General features: G+C 36.3%; 1 protein-coding gene and 1 long non-coding RNA gene across 2 annotated transcripts; both read left to right on the plus strand.

The window, feature by feature from the left end:
* The first annotated feature begins 669 nt into the window (after positions 1–669).
* On the plus strand, positions 670–1769 carry LOC141657783 (uncharacterized). Its single transcript, XR_012548869.1, has 2 exons — positions 670–803; positions 1445–1769. It is a non-coding gene; the product is annotated as an uncharacterized LOC141657783 (long non-coding RNA).
* A 7226-nt stretch (positions 1770–8995) lies between these two features.
* LOC141602005 (uncharacterized) lies at positions 8996–18069 on the plus strand. Its single transcript, XM_074422315.1, has 4 exons — positions 8996–9415; positions 11265–11475; positions 12729–17467; positions 17851–18069. The coding sequence occupies exons 1-3, from the start codon at positions 9236–9238 to the stop codon at positions 17465–17467; spliced, it is 5130 nt and encodes a 1709-aa protein (XP_074278416.1). The 5' UTR covers positions 8996–9235; the 3' UTR covers positions 17851–18069.
* The last annotated feature ends 279 nt before the right edge of the window (positions 18070–18348 follow it).

Consider the following 18348-nt stretch of genomic DNA (forward strand, 5'->3'; position numbering starts at 1 on the left):
CTATATACTTTATTAATATTTAATTCTAATTATTCCTACCTCTCTCCAATAACCAAACCCCACCCATCACCTTTATTAATATTTAATCATAATTATTCATACCTCTCTCCAATTACCAAACCCCACTCATATATTTATCAATATTATACTCCCCACCCTTAATCCCCGTGCCCACTTCAAAGGGGAAAAAAACCATGGATAGGAGGGAGTATTTCCAAAACATACACAATGGCATTCATTTCAGGTATAATTTTCCATTAAAATTTAGAACTACTTTGTTTTGTGTAGTCATTTGCATTTAATCCTAATCCTAATAGTTTTAATTAAATCTTAAATCAAATAATTATGTTTAAGAGCTATGACTTTTGTCAAACTGATCCTTTTTCATCATGCATTCCAGAATCGTCCCAGAACATACACAATGACATTCATTATATCTTGTTTCAATCAAATTAATCCCCAAATGTTATTGTGTGTTCTCCTTATCGTCTCTGAACCTGTTTGGGTATTAATTACAGTTGGAGATTGGGTCATTATCGTTCAGTGGGGACCATTACCGGTCATCGTCGTCCATCATCGTCCGCATAAGATCGGGCTCATGCTCTAGCAACCAAGGTAACATTCACTTGTCTAATCTCACGTATCCGTTTGTGTTGTCTATGATTTGCAGGTTGTACAATGATCCTTGTGTTTATGATGAAAGATCAACATGAAGTTAAAGATCTTGTCAGTTGTTAATCGTTATGCTGCATTACTGAATTTACAGTATCCTTCCAAGATTATACTCCGTATTTTACTTCCAGGTACGTGATGTTTATTTACTATAATCCCTCAAATTTCCATTTTCTCTAAGATGCTTCTCCTTACTATCTTGTTCCAGTTTTTTAAATAGAGCAAAATGGCTCGTTAATCTGCATACATTTCTTTTTAATGTAGAAAAGCGCTTATCCATGCATATAATTCAGTCATGCAATTTTGCCATATTTTGGCACACATTGTGTTGTACATCCATGCATGTTATAGTCATGTTTTGTAGTACCTCCTTTCATGTAATTTTGCCATAAGCATTGAGGTAAGGACGGAGTTAGGAAATGTAACTTGTTTAAAACTGAATAAACGTGCATAAAATACTTGTATAGTTCGTTGCCATGGGTGGAAAACGTAAAATATATGGCCTGAGGAAATAGCATAGTTCGTTACCTCTTCATCTATGCCGACCATAGAAACATAAAGAGGCTCAGCTTTGTTAGTTGGACGATAAACTTTGCACAATCTTGTCACGCGAACCTTGATTTTCCAATCGTTACTGCCGGAGTCTTCGTTAATTTATTTATATATTGTTTGTAAAATCTATCTATTTCTCTAGGATTAGGAATATATGAGCTAAGAGATAAGAGTACACAAATAGTGTTTTACTTGAACTTCAATTGGAACAAACGTGCAGGAGGGGATGGCATTGAAGATCGTATGAAAGGATGAAGACAGGAGGCATTAAACCAATTTTTAATATAGTATTTGATTTGTGGTAGAATGGGGAAAGTATTTTATTTGCGTATATTCCTTAAGAGAAGATATTTTCCCATATATTTGTGTACATAGGGATAATAATATTTTGTAATAAGATTTTTTAATGTGGTATTTGATAAGATAATATTTGTGTACACAGGATAAGAATAAGACTAAGACTTTTGTAATGTAGTAAGGAACGTGTGTGAACATATTTTGTGTAGAGAGGAATAAGACTTTTTAATAAGAATTTTTTAATAGTATTTGTTTTGTGGTAGAATGTGGAAAGGGAAGGCTGTTAATTTTCAAATGTTTGTATTTTTTTTTATAATAATCTAACAAATATTTCCAACGTGATATTTTTTTGTTAATTTTCAAAAGTTGGTTTTTTTATATTAATATAATAAGATGGTATTTTTTTAATATTAATATTAATATAATTATTATTTTGAGTGGAGTGCGTAATACGCTGATTGACAAACACAAGAGAAGATGACATAATCTTCCACTCTCGTCATATAATTCTCAACAATTCGCCTCAATAAATCAGCCGGAAGCCGAGACCAATCAACCATTACCATTGTTATTTTCCGTTCCTTCTCTTGATTGCTAAAAGAATAACCAAACGTTTAATTCACTACTAAGGAAAGTAATAACTTTGCATGTTGCTAATATAATACTTCGGTTTATGAGATTTTTACCAAAATTCAGAGATATATTTTATACAAACATTACCTAATACAACATCATACCATATTTTAAATAGGGTATACATATTAAAGCATCATACGTATATTTTTGGTAGTTAAAGAATATAGTACTACGTTTTATTAGTAAAGAGAAACAAATGAATAAATCCGAGAAAGTATAACACAATATTTATGCCAATAAGAATAGTTTGTTCATATAAGGAGTATTATTTAATATATTTAATCCCAATAAAACTATAACATACATCTTTTAATCGTAAAATAATGAGCATTTGCTGAAAGGTTGACATTGAGGTCTTCACTAAAACATGCTCCTAATGCAAAGCCCTCGACTAAATAATGATGGCCGTCTTTGAACCTCCATTTCTTTATATTTGTGTTTTCTTTCATGCAAATGCATCTTGAACTTGGATACAACATAGAGTATACAAGAGTATTGCAACGCATCAGGGTCGGTCACTAAGTCCTCTCTGTTATATAGAGGGCCTCATGTTAAATTTCCGCACAGTAACCCTGAAATCTTCGGACTGGCCCTGTTGCAACGTCACATAGCATTAGTCGTTGGTGGTTAATTACCTTTTAGTCGTATTGTAAAGACAATGAAATTACCCCATTATATTCCATGCTACTCCCTATATGAATATAATTGTTCTGCATAAGAAAAAGAAAGAGATCAATGTCAAATTATTATTTCTATGATCAAACACCAACGCCTTCCTGCTTTGATTATACTCCTTCAACAGCGTCTTCTTTCGCTGCAAATTCATTCGACATCCAAAACGCAATCAAATAAATACACAATCAATTCTAACCTCAATTAAACCATAACAAATTCAATCAAATTCGAATCAAACACAAAGCAACTATGCAAGTACCTTATCAATGGCGACAGAGCGAGCTTGACCGATACGACGTTCTTCACCTTTGCGTTTTTTACCGACGATGTCGAATTTACGGCGAGACCAGATAGTTTCGAAAGGGTTTTGTTTATCCTTAACGGATTTATCCGATTTGAGCTTCATGGAAATGGAATTAGGTCGTGCGCTTGACTTCTTCTTCTTCTTCTTGCTGCTGCTGTTATTAGATTTCGCCATTGTTGCAGAGGTTTGAGAGCAGAGACCGGGGGAAAGTGTGAAATTAGGGGTTTTGTTAGTGTTAGGGTTTATGCTTAGAAAGCGTATGGACTATGGTGGTTAGATACAAAGAGTATATAATATATATGCATATATATTATATATGTAAGTGTTTGGGATAGAATTCACTTTGGTTTAATGATCTTCGATATTATCTCTTATTATTTTAATTGTTACGTAATTAGGATATTGGGGATAATTATACATATTTTAAATAAAAATTAATTATATAATATATATGCATATATATATGTAAGTGTTTGGGATAGAATTCACTTTGGTTTAATGATCTTCGATATTATCTCTTATTATTTTAATTGTTACTTAATTAGGATATTGGGGATAATTATACATATTTTAAATAAAAATTAATTAGGTAGTTTTATAAAGTTGGAGTCGCTAGAATTGTCTGAAAAAAGCTTCCTTTATTAATATAGATAGATACTAGATTTAATGCCCGTGCATCGCACGGGCCGTTCGGTAAGATCTTTCGTATTACTTTTAGCTCAACTCTATGAACAAATTTTTTTTTCAATGATAAACAATGTATGTGGCTTTATTTGAAGTGCGTTAAGAAAAGTCTTGTTATTTTCGGCTGAAAATAGTTAAACTAAACTGAATTTAATGGAGCTGAACTGAGGAACTTAACTGAATGAAGCTGAACTGAACTGAACCAACGAATAATTTAAATGAGTGAAGTAATAAAAAATCAACAAAATATTTACTGCTTATGACCTCTAAATATGATGGTTGAACTTATATACCACCAGTTAAATAAAACTTAGTAAGACTAAACTATAATAATTGTAAATCCATTAATTTGTTTATGATTCAATCCGAGCATTTCGTTGCATGTCGAAGTATGGATTAATTTGTAATTCAATATTGCTTTATTTGCTTTTGAATATCTATTAATATGCTTGAATTTACATTGTATTTATTTAGAAGGATATAACCTTGCACATTCTTCTATACAAAAAAATTCTCATAATTATCCAACCTAGGGTTAGCTATGCCAATAACCCATTAGTATAACTTGTTGGAGTGTTGGACTATCGAAAAGGTTTAATCCAAGTATCCAACAAATCTGTTCATAAATTTGTTCTTTCTTACGTCTTTTATGATTGCTTTATGATCAAACTTCGAGTATCAATAATTTGAATTTGGACTCTCCCAATACGGAATCTAAGTTGTGTACAAAGCTACAACTTATCGTGATTTCCTAATTCTAATCAACTCATGATATGATGAATTATTTTTTAAGATAGACTTAAATATTAGTGCTTTAATAAATCGAATATAAATCAAATAACAATGTTCTAGTTTTGAGACCCAAATATCACTTAAAATCTCAACTTTTAATGTCGGAGATTAAAAGTCATTACCTAAAGTTTGACTCGTTGTAGTTGCTCGAAATATTGTCAAAATCATGGTAGATATGAAATTTTGGAGTATCCCGTTCCACATTCAATAATTTAAATTTTTTTTTTGGTGCATAATAATTTAAATCTTTTGTTTAACTATACCACTCTGAATAATGGTGGATCTAGCTAGGGGGTGACTCTGAGTGACATTGAAAATTTTGAACTTCCTTCAAATTTACCTTATGACTCTATCCGTTCGTCCCGATGAAATTTTTAAGTATGATAATGAATTCTCCATGTCCATATTTGCCTTTTAAGAAAAACTTTACTATTTGCCAAACAACTCAAATTGATTCTTCCCATTAAAATATGTTTGTCAAAACATATTGACCGACAGATAGACCGAATCACCCATTTAAGTTTACCTTATGGTTATGCCTTCGGCCTTCCCATAGCTTTAACAACTTCGTTATAATTGGTAGGGATGATTAATACGGAAGGGAAACATAATATCACGGATTCACAATACACAAAATATTTACATATCTTAACTGGCATAACCAATCGAGCAAAAATGATCCAAATCAGCAAATACTCCTCCCCGTCGACATTGGCTTGCAAACGGCTTCGAAAATTAAACGTAATATTATCAATAAGAGCAGTCATATTAAACCATATTTAAAAAAATAAACTAAACAACCAAGTTCACAATAAAATTGTGCAAACCCTCCTATATAAGATGCCAATTTATAAACTTTAGTTTCGTCTCCCAAAATGAAAGGAAGTGTAGGAGTCATAAACTCCCAGCACTAAGAACTGTGGGCAAAAATATGTTAATCGTAATTGCTGTTACTATGTGAATTAATGGGCGTATATATACAAATTGTATTGAAGTATGACAATAATAAATAACTAAATAAATATGCGAACGGTAAATTTTAGAAATACCTCATTACTCATAGTTATTACGTAATAATTCCGATCCAAAGGTATCATCACCGATTCACCGTATCAAACTATCGTTAAACCTGCAAATAATTTGGCACGATTAAATTCAAGTGATGATAAATCCAATAAAAAACACATTCAAAGACATCATATATTACGCACATAAATTCATAATAAATTCGCTACAACACATTCATTTATTGTCTTCTAAATTTAAACTTACATGCCTAGCAATTAGGATGGACGTCATATATATACACAAAAATCCAATCTCAGAGTTTGACTTCAATGATGTTGCTGGTAGTAGAGTTTTACGTTATCTCCACCTCCATTACGTTAATAATATTATATTATATCTAATCACCAAGCTTTTTATATAGGGTTATTTCATAGGAATAATCCATCCTATGACTGCCCTGCAAATAACACTTTATCCTTTCAATTATTTCAATTAAATCCATCCTATGCAACCTACCTTCCCATAATAGTCTAAGGTAACCGGCTACCTACCCATAAGGTCAGATTTAAAAAAAAAAAAATTCTAAACTAATAAAACATTATTAAATTCTAAAAGAAAAAAAAAATTAATTAACAAAAACTTCATCACTTTCTTTTACCAGTACCACTCCTCCTCCGTCCTTATCCATTACTAAACAAGAACCACCCTCTCAACCTCACCCCACAACTGCAGGGGCGGATGCAGGAATTTTGTGTAAGGGGGGCACCGTAAAAAAAAATTATTACATTATTTTTATCGTAAAAACATTTTAATACTTAGAAAAAAAATTCTCCTAATGTCGTAGAAATTAAACAAAAAAGGGTGAATTAGTTGGTTCGATTATGTTAATATTGATTTTTTTTCTCCAAAATGCTATAGATTTCATTAAATTTACATTGTAGTAATTGACGATAACATCACTAATTATAGGATATATTATATTCTACTCCATAAATAAACAAGAAGTACAAGTGGTTCAATGGTTAAGTTGTTGGTATATTAGCTAGAGGTCTAGAGTTCAAATCCTCTTTCTAATAGTTTTTGGATGGATTAAATAGCAATGGAGAACTTGGGCTAAGCCCAAATAACAAAAAAAACAAGCTAACTAAACTTCAATATAAATTGTTTAATAGGACGGTCTCATGTTATGAGACCAGTCCATTAACTAAAACACTAATCATATACTATAACCGGCCCAAATTAAAACAAAACCTCTAAATGATTTCCTTGTATCTCACCATCAGTCCACTCTCTTCTTACTTTCCAATCCCCTTCAACGTTCCCCATAGCATGCCACAAGTCTACCCCTAAGCCACTGGATTGCCAATACTTAGAGCCATTCTCCGCCTTCGCCGATCATGATCATATAATCTTGCTCGCCACGAACGGTGTTGGACATGAAAATTTTCACAAATATAATTACAAACTTATTTTTTTAACATTTTTATTTATGCCATTTCTCAAGTTATTTATCCATGAATTTATTTCTAATTGGAAATGGAAAGTTCAGCACTTTAAGTTCGGATATTTTAGGTTTTAAAGTGAGAACTCACGATTTTAGTTTGAAAACTTTGGAATGACTCATTTAAAATATAAACAAAATTCAACACTTTAAATCTAAAACTTGGTTATAACTTGAAAACCTAATGTTTTAAGTTCAAAATTTTGAACATAAACGCAAAGTTTTCAATATAAAATCATAAGAATTCAAATTATAACTATTAATTAAAGTTTCGAAGTATTGAACTTTACTTTTGAAATCGGAAACTTCGATCATTTTCCAAACCTAGATGGTGGTGGATGGCATCGAGGAGTTGTCGACATTAGCAATCTTCATCTTTTCTTTTCAATTGATTAGTGGTGGTGGAACGACAATTGTGAAGGTGGTGAGTTCATAGATCGTTGTGGCGGTAAAATAGGTAGTCATGGTGAGGATGTGGTCTTCGAAGGCGGTAGAAGAGAGGGCGCGATCTGTGATGTAACGTGGGAGGTGGTTGAGGCAGTAAAATGGAGAAGATGAGTTATATATTTGATCCATATCTTTTTTATTTTAATTAAAATCCTCTTATTTTGGGCTAACTCTTCTATTAGGCCCGTCCTATGCTATAGGACGGTCCTATGCTATAGGACGGTCCTATAGAAGAGTTGCTGAAACTTCAATGTAAGAAGAATCGAACCTACTACCTATGAGATTAATATAGGCACCCTCTACCAACTGCTCTACCATAGCTTGATGCATACTTATGATACTTATAAAAATTTATTTCTAGGATTTCATGGGGGGCACGTGCCCACCCGGCCCCCCTAGATCCGCCCCTGCACAACCGCACTGCACTCCACCTAAAACCGCACCACTTTAACGCCCCACCATCGAAGCATACTAGCCCGCTCACCATTGCCTTCCCCATCACCAGATCCCATCACTTTTGTACTACCACACACCAACCTTCACTTGTAAATTAAGATCAACGGATTTGAGGGCAGAGTACTCGGAGGAGCGATGGTGGGGAAGACAATTTGTGGGTAAGCATGGTTGATGTATAGCAGGCTGTTTAGGTTGCATATGGTGGCGCGTTGGTGACTGTGAGATGAATTGAATTCGTCGCCGCAATAAGGTGGAATTGGGATCTGTTGGTGGTGCGAATGGTGGCTGGTAATACGTATTGGAGGGGAGAATAGGGATCAGCGGTAGTGAATGGTGATGAATGGAGGTTGAAGAAGGAAATGGGTTGTTGGAGAGGTGTTGGCAGGGTTGTGTTTTGTAGCCGCCGAAAGGGTAGTGGGCGGCAGTTGGTGGTTGAGGAAATGTTGAAGAAAGAGAGAAAAGGAGATGTTGAAGGAGGGAAAAGGCTACCTAGTGTAACCGGTTGGAATTTTAAGTGAGTTTGTTATGGGAAGTACGAGGGAATATGATGGATTTAATTGGAATAACTGAAAGGATGGAGTGTTATTTGCAGGGCACTCATATGATGGATTATTCCTATGAAATAACCCTTTTATATATTGATTTTTTAATTAAAGTAGTTCAAAGAAGGTGGACACTCTATAATCGCTCGAAAAAAACTTCCTTTAATAATATAGATAGATATATATATTGATTGCGCTTTAAAATACGCGGGGCGTGACACGGTGCTCCTAGTCCAAAGCATTTCCGTAGTAAAACAAATAATAGAGGGGTCTAAGAAAAGCACAAAACCTTCCTCCCTAAGCATTTCCCTACCAACATGGCAACATCAAATCGTAGTCTAGAACTTCTTCGCTAAGCATATCCGTACAAACATGAATAGTAGTACCCTAGTCAACTTTTCAAGACTTTAGGAAAAGACGAATAACATCAAAACTCAAAAGTTAATGGGTGAAAAAAGTTTAAAAACCAACAAAAAGAAAAGACCTTGAAACGACACAAAAGACCAGTAAAAATTAACACATTTACCGTCAATGCCATGCAAAAAGTTTCCTACTTTCAATGCATTACCATTTACCACCACTTTCTTCACTATATAATCCCCCTCAAATATTAATAAAATCTACTTCTTTCATTATACTTGCATTTTTAAAGATTATTAAGAAAAATACATGGAGAATTCTGCAAAAATGGCGTCTGCAAAACAACACATTGAAGAGTTGAGAAAAGAGAAGTTCTGGATTGGAGTTGGTACCAAAAATCCGTTGCGCAATGATTTAAGAATGGGTGTTAAGTATCTTTCTGCTGAATTGTACTCTAAAGACGTTCACTTTTTGATGGAACTTATTCAGGTTTTGTTAATTCTTAACCTAATTATTTTATCGACTTATGGGTTTATTTCACTTATTTGTACAAATGGATCCGTTTTATACGATATTTCTGTATAACCGTCTTATATGAGAGTAACTCATTCTAGATTTCTAGATAGTTGAAATCGGTTTTATACAGAAATTAGATGATGATACACTTGGATTATGATGTTATTAAGTGTGATGAGTGACGGTCTCACATAGATTAATATACTCGTCTCACATTTATACATGAATTTATTTTTAGTTATTCATTCAGAAATTTTGGAGGTTATATAATAACCTTACTATACCGGTTTCAATTCACAAATTTGGAGTCGTTTGGTTCACCATGGGAAGATAGAATTCCCGGGAAGATTAAATTCATGTGAAGTTAAAAATCATGTGAATTGTAGAAATCTTGTTTGGTTGGACGTGGGAACTTGAATTCATGTGGGAACTCCCACTTACCTAGGGGGAGCTAGGTAAGTGACTTCCTACATTATGTAGGAATTGGACTTCCATAGGAAGTTCTACTTCCCATGAATTGGCAACCAAACAAACCTTCATTTAGCTACTTCCCGTGATTTTCCAATTCCTAAGATTTTGGAAGGCAACCAAACAACCCCAAATTCTCCGTAGAACGGTCTTATACAAGTTTATGTAGTTTTCTTTGTATTCCATTGGATTGGAAGTTGTACGGCTATTAAACTTTGTTTGTAGATCCAATCCGTTCTACATTGTATTACTGTTAACCGGCCTCACAATAAACTACTCTTTTGTTCGCAATGAAAAATTGTAAACCCGTAATATTACCCCTAAATAACCAACCGCCATCAAGGGGTATAGAATAGGAGAGCGGATTCTCTGTCCCATTTTGTGTCCCATCTCGTGCCCCATTATGCTCTTCTTGTGACACATCATTAACTTAAGAAAAATTGCCATTTTTTTTTATTATGTGAATGATGATGTGTCGCAAGTTAAAAGCAATGGGACAGGAGATGAGACACAATTATGGGACAGGTGATCTCAACTCATAGAGTAGTTGATAGTTTACCATTTTCTTTTAAATCTCCAAAATAAAAAGCGGACAATAAAAGTGGAATGGAAAGAGTAATTGATTTCAACTTGATCATTTGTCAGAAATCTGGCAAGTTATATACCATTGACATCATTCTCTTGAGGTTATTTAATTGTATTCCTGTTTGGGTTTTCCCAATTTGCTTTGATTTAATGATGGGTAATATCTGTGCGTTGTTTTTGAATCCGATTAAATTGGATAAAATGATGCTATGTTTTGGTCTCCATTAGATTGCATGGTTTGTTTTGGTTGTTGGAGCTTTAGTAGTCGGGTTCTCCTTCCTGTCTAACTCGGTTGGAAGTGTCGGACAAGACCCACACAGTGATGAGTGTTAGATAGTAGACATGGTGATTCTCTGAAAAATAATTCATGTTATTGGACACAGAAAAATGAAGTGTCAAAAAATCGTTTTATAACCTTAATTGATGTTATAGCTGGCTAGACTATGACTAGGATTATATGCGCGAAATAGGTTAAGACAGTCAGGTCTTTTACGATATCCTGGGAATGAGATCAAACATGGTTACACCAAACTGAAAAAAAGTATTATTGTGTTTTCACATTTTGCCTAAGCATATGCAGTTTGGTATGCTTGGAACTTTATCGATAAACATTTTGCTTTGAGCGAGGATTTAACACGCTATAGTGTGTGTAGTCAACTTAAGTATGATAGATGTAGTTGTTACTTATGTTTTTGCGTAAGCTCTCTGTTAAATATGTCCTCAATTGATTCTTGTTGAATAAAGCTGACTTAGATTATCTTTGATGCAGAACGCCGAGGACAATGAGTACTTGGAAGGTGTGGAACCATCTTTGGAGTTTTTGATAACTTCTCGCGATATAACAGGCACTGGAGCCCCTGCTACTTTGTTGATCTTTAACAATGAGAAGGGGTTCTTGAGAAAAAATATTGAATCGATTTGTAGTGTTGGTAATTCTACCAAAGCTGGCAACCGAAAACGTGGTTATATCGGAGAGAAAGGTACCATTTCATTTTCTTGAAGTCTATTATGTGAGAGTATCAATACGTATTGTGCTGCTGAGCCTTAATTTGTAAAAGCAGGCACCATGTCTTGATGAGTCAATCAAAATGCATAGTGTGTAACTGTGTGTTGTGCATAAGGCTTATCAGGCGCTGCAAACTAGTTTGGGCATTGCTTCAGACTACTTTAATTTGTGAAATACTATGTATAAATTTGTTAGAAAAACAGCGCCCTTGATCACGCGCCTTTATTTACGCCTTGTCACCATGTGCGCTCGTTATCTTCGTGCACTTTACACCTTTTAAAACTAATAACAAGGATGAAGTGTTTTTGTTGTAGTATATTTCCTTTACTTTTTTATTTTTATTTTATTATGAGTACTTAAAATTCTGATTGCGGAGGAACCTAAGAAAAGTATTAGCATTATGATGGGCATCCTTTTTTTTGTACAGTTAGTCAGTTAGTCTTTTTTAAGACGGAATTTTCCGTTTTATAGTTAAAACGAGTCAAATACTACCCTATTTAGATAAATGGGACAATTCCCTGGATATTATTCTTTTGTCTTATCTAAGCAAGTGGGTACTACTTGACCCGTTTTAACTAAAAAACATCCGTCTTAAACAAGCAGTTGTGTTCTTTGTTAACTTCAGTTCTCAAATTGCTCCCACCCTGCCTGCACACACGGTTTCTCCAAGTCACCTTAAGGGTCCGTTTGGATTGAAGGAATTGGAGAGAAGGGGAGGGGAGGGAAAGGGAGGGATTTAATTTCCTTTGTTTGGATAAAAAATATAGGAGAAAGGAAATGGGAGGGGAGAGAAATGAGAGGACTTATTTTCCCTTCTATAGAACAAACTATAATCTTTCCAAGGATGGCAAGATTTGGAAAGAAAACATTATTTGGACTCTAATTATACAACCAACATCCTTCAATCCTCCATCCATTCTTCATCTCCCTCCTTCCTCCCCTTCCATTTCCCTTCATAATTTTTGTTATCCAAACACCCACATCCCATTTGCCCTCCCCTTCTCTCCCCTCCCTTCACCTCCCCTCACTCCCCCTCCCCTCCCCTTCCCTCCTAAAATTGTATCCAAACAGACCCTAAGAGACTAAAGAATTGGAGGAAGTAGTTTTTTCTTTATTATGTGACTGATATATTGGAGTACTTAATTAAACAGAATTTTTCTGATCATTTTAAAACAGTCACTATCTGCTGAGTTTATATTGATCCATATGTTTTATGTCTTATGTTAGGTATCGGCTTCAAAAGTGTATTTCTCTTGACTGCTAATCCATACATCCTCAGTAATGGCTACCAAATACGGTTTAGTGAAACGCCTTGTACTGAGTGTGATATTGCCTACATTGTTCCGGAGTGGGTTGACAAGCCTTGCATCTCAGACATCCAGGAAATCTATGGTCGTCATACATCCCTGCCGACCACCACATTGATTTTGCCTTTAAAGGCTGATAAAGTTGAAGCAGTGAAGGAACAACTGTCAAGTCTCCATCCGGAGCTGCTCTTATTTCTCTCAAAAATCAAGCGGCTCTCGGTTAAGGAAGATAATCAAGATCCAAAGCTGAACAGTGTTCGTGCAATTTCAATTTCTAGTGAGAGGGACTTTGTTTCCAAGAAAAACATCGATGCTGAGTCCTATACTGTTCACTTGGCTGCTGAGGAAGGTGGTGACGAGTCACAGGGCGAATGTAGTTATTATATGTGGAGGCAAAAGTTCCCAGTGAAGGCTGAGAATAAGGTAGAAAAGAGGAAGGATATCGAGGAATGGTCTATTACATTGGCTTTTCCATATGGCAAGCGTCTTGATCGAGGAATGACGTGCCCTGGCATTTACGCTTTCCTTCCCACGGAGACAGCCACAAATCTGCCATTCATAATTCAGGCTGATTTTCTTCTCCCATCATCTAGAGAGGCTATTCTTTGGGATGACAAATGGAATCAAGGCATCCTTGATTGTGTTCCCAGTGCTTTTATTAATGCATTTGTCTCTCTTGTGAAAACAAGGGAAGATGCTCCCGCTTCCAGCCTGGCGTCCATGTTTGCATTTTTGCCAGTTAAAAGTTCGGCCTACTCTAAGTTGAATGTTATCAGGGAGGCGATAAAAGAGAGGCTTCGTCAAGAAAGCATAGTAATGTCAGAATCCCATTCAAGTCAGAAGTTTTTTCATAAACCAAGTGAAGTTGGCAGGTTAATGCCACCGTTTTGGAAGATATTGTTAAAGGCAAAAGCTCAAGGAGCAAAGTTACACAACCTTTCCTCCCACGGGAAACACATATTGCACTCTTCTTTCGATACCAGTAAATACAATGATGAGCTCGAGTTCCTAGGGATCAAGTTTGTTGACCATGATTGGTATCCAAAGTGCATCCAAAGTTGTAATCTTGTGGGTATGGGGGAAGATATTTACATGGAGCTGCTTTGCTTTCTAGCGAAAAATTGGAACTCATTCGATATATCCTCTGTGAGAAGCATACCTCTTCTGAAGTATGTAAATGCTGCTGGCGATGTTTCTTTGTTAACTGTGAATGAAGCAGTAAATCAGTCATATCTTCTCTGCCGATCAAAAAATTCGAAGGATATTTCATGGCTTATTAAGTGGAGCACAGAATTTCTATCTGCATCAAAGCTAGCCTTCTTGCCTCAAAAGATGCAGGAGAGCTGCTTAAAATTGGATGCTATATTGACTTGGATGAAAGATCATGTCAGAGTAAAGACACTAGATATTTGTGAATACTCAAATCTTCTCAAGAGCTCACTCAGAAATAGCAGCTCTAGGCTGGTCATAGCTTTTGCACACTTTCTTTATCATTCTTATGGAAACCACTTTCTTCAAGATACCGAGGTGAGAAGTATATGTAGCCAGATGCCACTTGTTGACCGATATGGTGGTGTATATGTTGGAAAGAAGGGTGTACTGGTTCCTGCAAACGGAAGCAAGTGGGTTGATTTGCTGGGTTCCAATCCATGGAGAGATGAGGAGTTCATGGAGCTAACTGAAGATTACATGACTTCAGGCCAACATGCTGGTCATCGCACTCCTCAAAATGAGCTGGTTAAGTTTCTTCGGAAATGGGCTGGTGCTTTCGACATCCCAGAAATATCTCCCCCAAACACTTCAGTTCCTGCCGTTTCAGGACCGTTAAAGAAGGACAATGTGTTCCTTCTTTTGGATTGGATTAAGAATTTGAGATCCAGGGGAATTGGGTTGCCTAGGCAATTCTTGAGATGTGTCAAGGATGGGAACTGGCTGAGGGTGAAAATCAGTGGTAGTACAGTTTACAAACCTCCATCTCAATCATTTCTTCCTAGTTCATCATGGGGAAGTCTACTCCAAAATGGTTCTGACATGGTTGACATACCATTGGTTGATCAGCAATTTTACGATAATAAATTAACCCGTTACGAAGATGAGCTTAAAGCAATTGGAGTAATGTTTGAATGTGGGCAAGCATGTGAATTCATTGGCGAACATCTCATGTCCATGGCTAAATTTTATAACCTGAGTAGTACCAAGGTTATTGCCATGCTCAATTTCATCCAGTTTTTGAGGACTAAATATCTCCCAGTAGATGAATTCATAAACAGCATAAAAAATGTGGAATGGGTGAGGACCTCCAGTGGAGACAGGTCCCCTGTCGATTCTGTCCTCTATGTTGAATCCTGGAAAGATGCATCAACGGTCAGTAATCTACCTTTCATTGATCAGGATTATTATAGTAAAGAAGTTATGAATTACAAGAAGGAGCTGGGTTTACTGGGGGTTATGGTGGAGTTCAATGAAAACTATCAGATTGTGATTGACAATGTGAAACCTGCTGCAACTCTGCATGGTTTATCCTCCAAGTCTTTACTTTTTGCTCTCAAGTGCATAAGCAACTCTCGTAAAACAGATAAACTTGTTGCTTCTTTGAAATCTGCCAAGTGCTTGAAGACAAACAGGGGATACTTGTGTCCTAGTGAATGCTTCCTATTTGATCGAGAATGGGGCTGCATGTTGCAGGTATTTGATGATTTTCCTTGCATTGATGTTGACTTTTATGGAAGCAGCCTATTCTTTTACAAAGATGTGTTGGGGAAAATTGGGGTGGTGGTGGAATTCGACGATGCTGTTAAGAAATTTTGTGCAGTGTTCAGGCAAAGAGTTTCATCAAAAAATTTCACCAAGGAGAATGCCCTCTCATTTATTTTATGCTATAAAAACTTGAAGAATGCTAGGCAAACACTTACTGAGGATCTAAGAGCATGTATTCAGGAAGCAAAATGGATAAAGACCCGACTTGGGGATTTCAGGTCACCCAAGGATTGTATATTGTTCAGTTCAGAATGGCAGGCTATAGACCAGATTACCACACTTCCTTTTGTCGATGATGTGAATTGCTATGGTGAAGCTATCCATGAGTGGAGAGATGAGCTTAGAAGTATGGGTGTAGTGATTGATCTCGATGAAGGGTCTCATTTGGTTTTGTGTCATATTCTTTTCCCACAGGATGTTAAGGGTATAACTCCTGTTAGCATAGTTTCCTTGCTCAGGTGTATCAGGTATGCTAAACTAAAGAACCCGGAATCATTTCCAGCGGATTTCTTAAAAAAGGTTCAGCAAACAAAGTGGTTGAAGTCCACTTTTGGGTACAAGAGTCCGCAAGAGTGCTTGTTCTATGATCAACCAAAGATTTTGCAACGTTGTGACGGTCCATTCATTGACGAAGAGTACTACGGGCAGTTATCATCGTACAAAACAGAGCTCGCTACTCTAGGAGTCACCATTGATTTGCCTAGTAGCAATGCAAATTCAATGCTCGCTAGCCACCTCATGTCTCTTACCGAGTTTACCAAGATTGAGCGGATATATTCATTTTTGAATAAAGTAAATTGGAAACCGAATGCTGGGGATTGGAAAATCTGGTTCCCAACAAGCTCTGATGATGGCATGTGGGTCAGCCCAAATGAATGTGTTTTGCATGATGCAAAAGGTCTTTTCGAGTCACGTTTTCATGTGCTTGATGGAACGGAATACAAGCCAGACCTCCTTATGTTTTTCTCGAAGACCTTTGAGGTCAAATCCAAGCCCTCTATTGACGATTACTACACCCTCTGGAAGGAGTGGGAAAATTCAAGGTCTACATTATCAGTTGATGAATGCCAGGCTTTTTGGGGGCAAGTCATGATGAGTCTCAACCTGAAAAACGAGAGTTTGATTTTTGAGAGTGTGGCGAAAGTACCTGCTTTTTCCAGTGGTTCAACTGATGCTCTTTTGGTGAGCAAGCATGACGTGTTTATCCCGGATGATCTCTTATTGAAAGATCTTTTCGACAAATATTCCCCAAACCCAATATTTGTTTGGTATCCGAGGAAAAATATGGCCGCCATCTCCCGTCATAGGCTCTTTCATCTTTTCTCCAAGACTGGAGTCCGAAAAATCTCAGAAAGTGTCAGTAAATGCGAGCTGTCTAACCTGAAATGCACTGAATGGAAGAAGATGAACCCAAAGGATGTTCATATTTCAAAAGGCCTCCTGATGCTCATATTAGGATTTCTTGCTGACCCGGAACTGAAGATCGAGGCGAAGAGCAGACATGACATGGTCAAAGGTTTACTGAATCTCACTTTCTTTGAGACATCTGAGGCTATCGCAATGAGCTACAGTTTGAAGATGACTTCTGGGGAGATAGTCGAGGTTAGTAGCAGTCAAATGGTACGTTGGCAGAGGGATGGTGCTAAATTTATCACTCAGAAGCTCGACAAGTCAGGTGGGCTTAAGAATGTTTTAGAATATGCCACAATGTTCGCAGAAGTTGTATCTCGAGGCTTGCTTTGGGAGAAAGAGGATCTGATTCCCGGACTTTGCGAACTCATCAAGCTCGGGTTTTTGGTGGAATTTGCTGAGGATGCAATTGAATATTTCCTCAAGTCCAAGAATTTGCAGGTGTTTGCAGAGGACGAGGAGTTCCTCGCTACTGTCTCTGGGGTTCTATAGGTATGCTAATCTCTGTTTCGCTTCTTGCTATTTTAATTTGGGAAAGACAGTCAATGAGTTGTGGTTGGATTCAAGCTACACCTAATTTTATTACAACAAAAGCTTAAATAGACATGAACTGTAATGACCAGACCCAAAAATGACCCAAGGTCCTGAAACTTAAAATACATTAACTCGACCTGACCTACTTGCTATGTGTTATTGTTGGTGCAGATTTTCTAGATACTTGCCTTCTTTGTTGCACTGTCTGAAATCATTTCATTGGTTTCGCAACAATAGAAATACACTCATGTTTCTGTAATTCACAATTTATTTCCATCACCGGTTCTAGCATCTGAGACTGCATGTTTACATCTTCTGTAATGCCTTTTTTCTGGTTTCAGGCATGCTGCCATGGTGCTGAGACTGAGGTTTTGTATGATCACAGTCGACTCTTTTTTTGTTTCGGATGGTTCCCAGTGTGGCTGTAATTTGGTACTACTATTATAGTCTACTACTACTACTACTAGGCAGTGTTTTGGTGGATCAAATATTCCATCTGGTTTGTTGAATATTGATTACTACTAGTATGCTGAGATCAAATGATCAAGTATTATTTGGCATCTTTTGTATTACATTATCAATTTCTGTGATCATTTTCGAACATTTGTTGTTAAGCGACCACGGAATAGAATACAAAATACCTAAATTATCTGCTATTCTTTTTGGTGTAAAATATTAGTAGGCCGTTGCTCCTTCAAGCATATATTACGCAGTTCCGATTTCATAAAAATCTACAATTGGTCTCCCTTGTGACGGGTTACCATTTGTGGCGGATATTTTGTGAGTGAAAATGGTAACAAAATGGGTTAGTGGAGAAAGGGGACCACATGAATAGTGTT

The sequence above is a fragment of the Silene latifolia genome, chromosome 1 (genome assembly GCF_048544455.1).
Source record: "Silene latifolia isolate original U9 population chromosome 1, ASM4854445v1, whole genome shotgun sequence".
In the NCBI taxonomy this organism is placed as follows: domain Eukaryota; kingdom Viridiplantae; phylum Streptophyta; class Magnoliopsida; order Caryophyllales; family Caryophyllaceae; genus Silene; species Silene latifolia.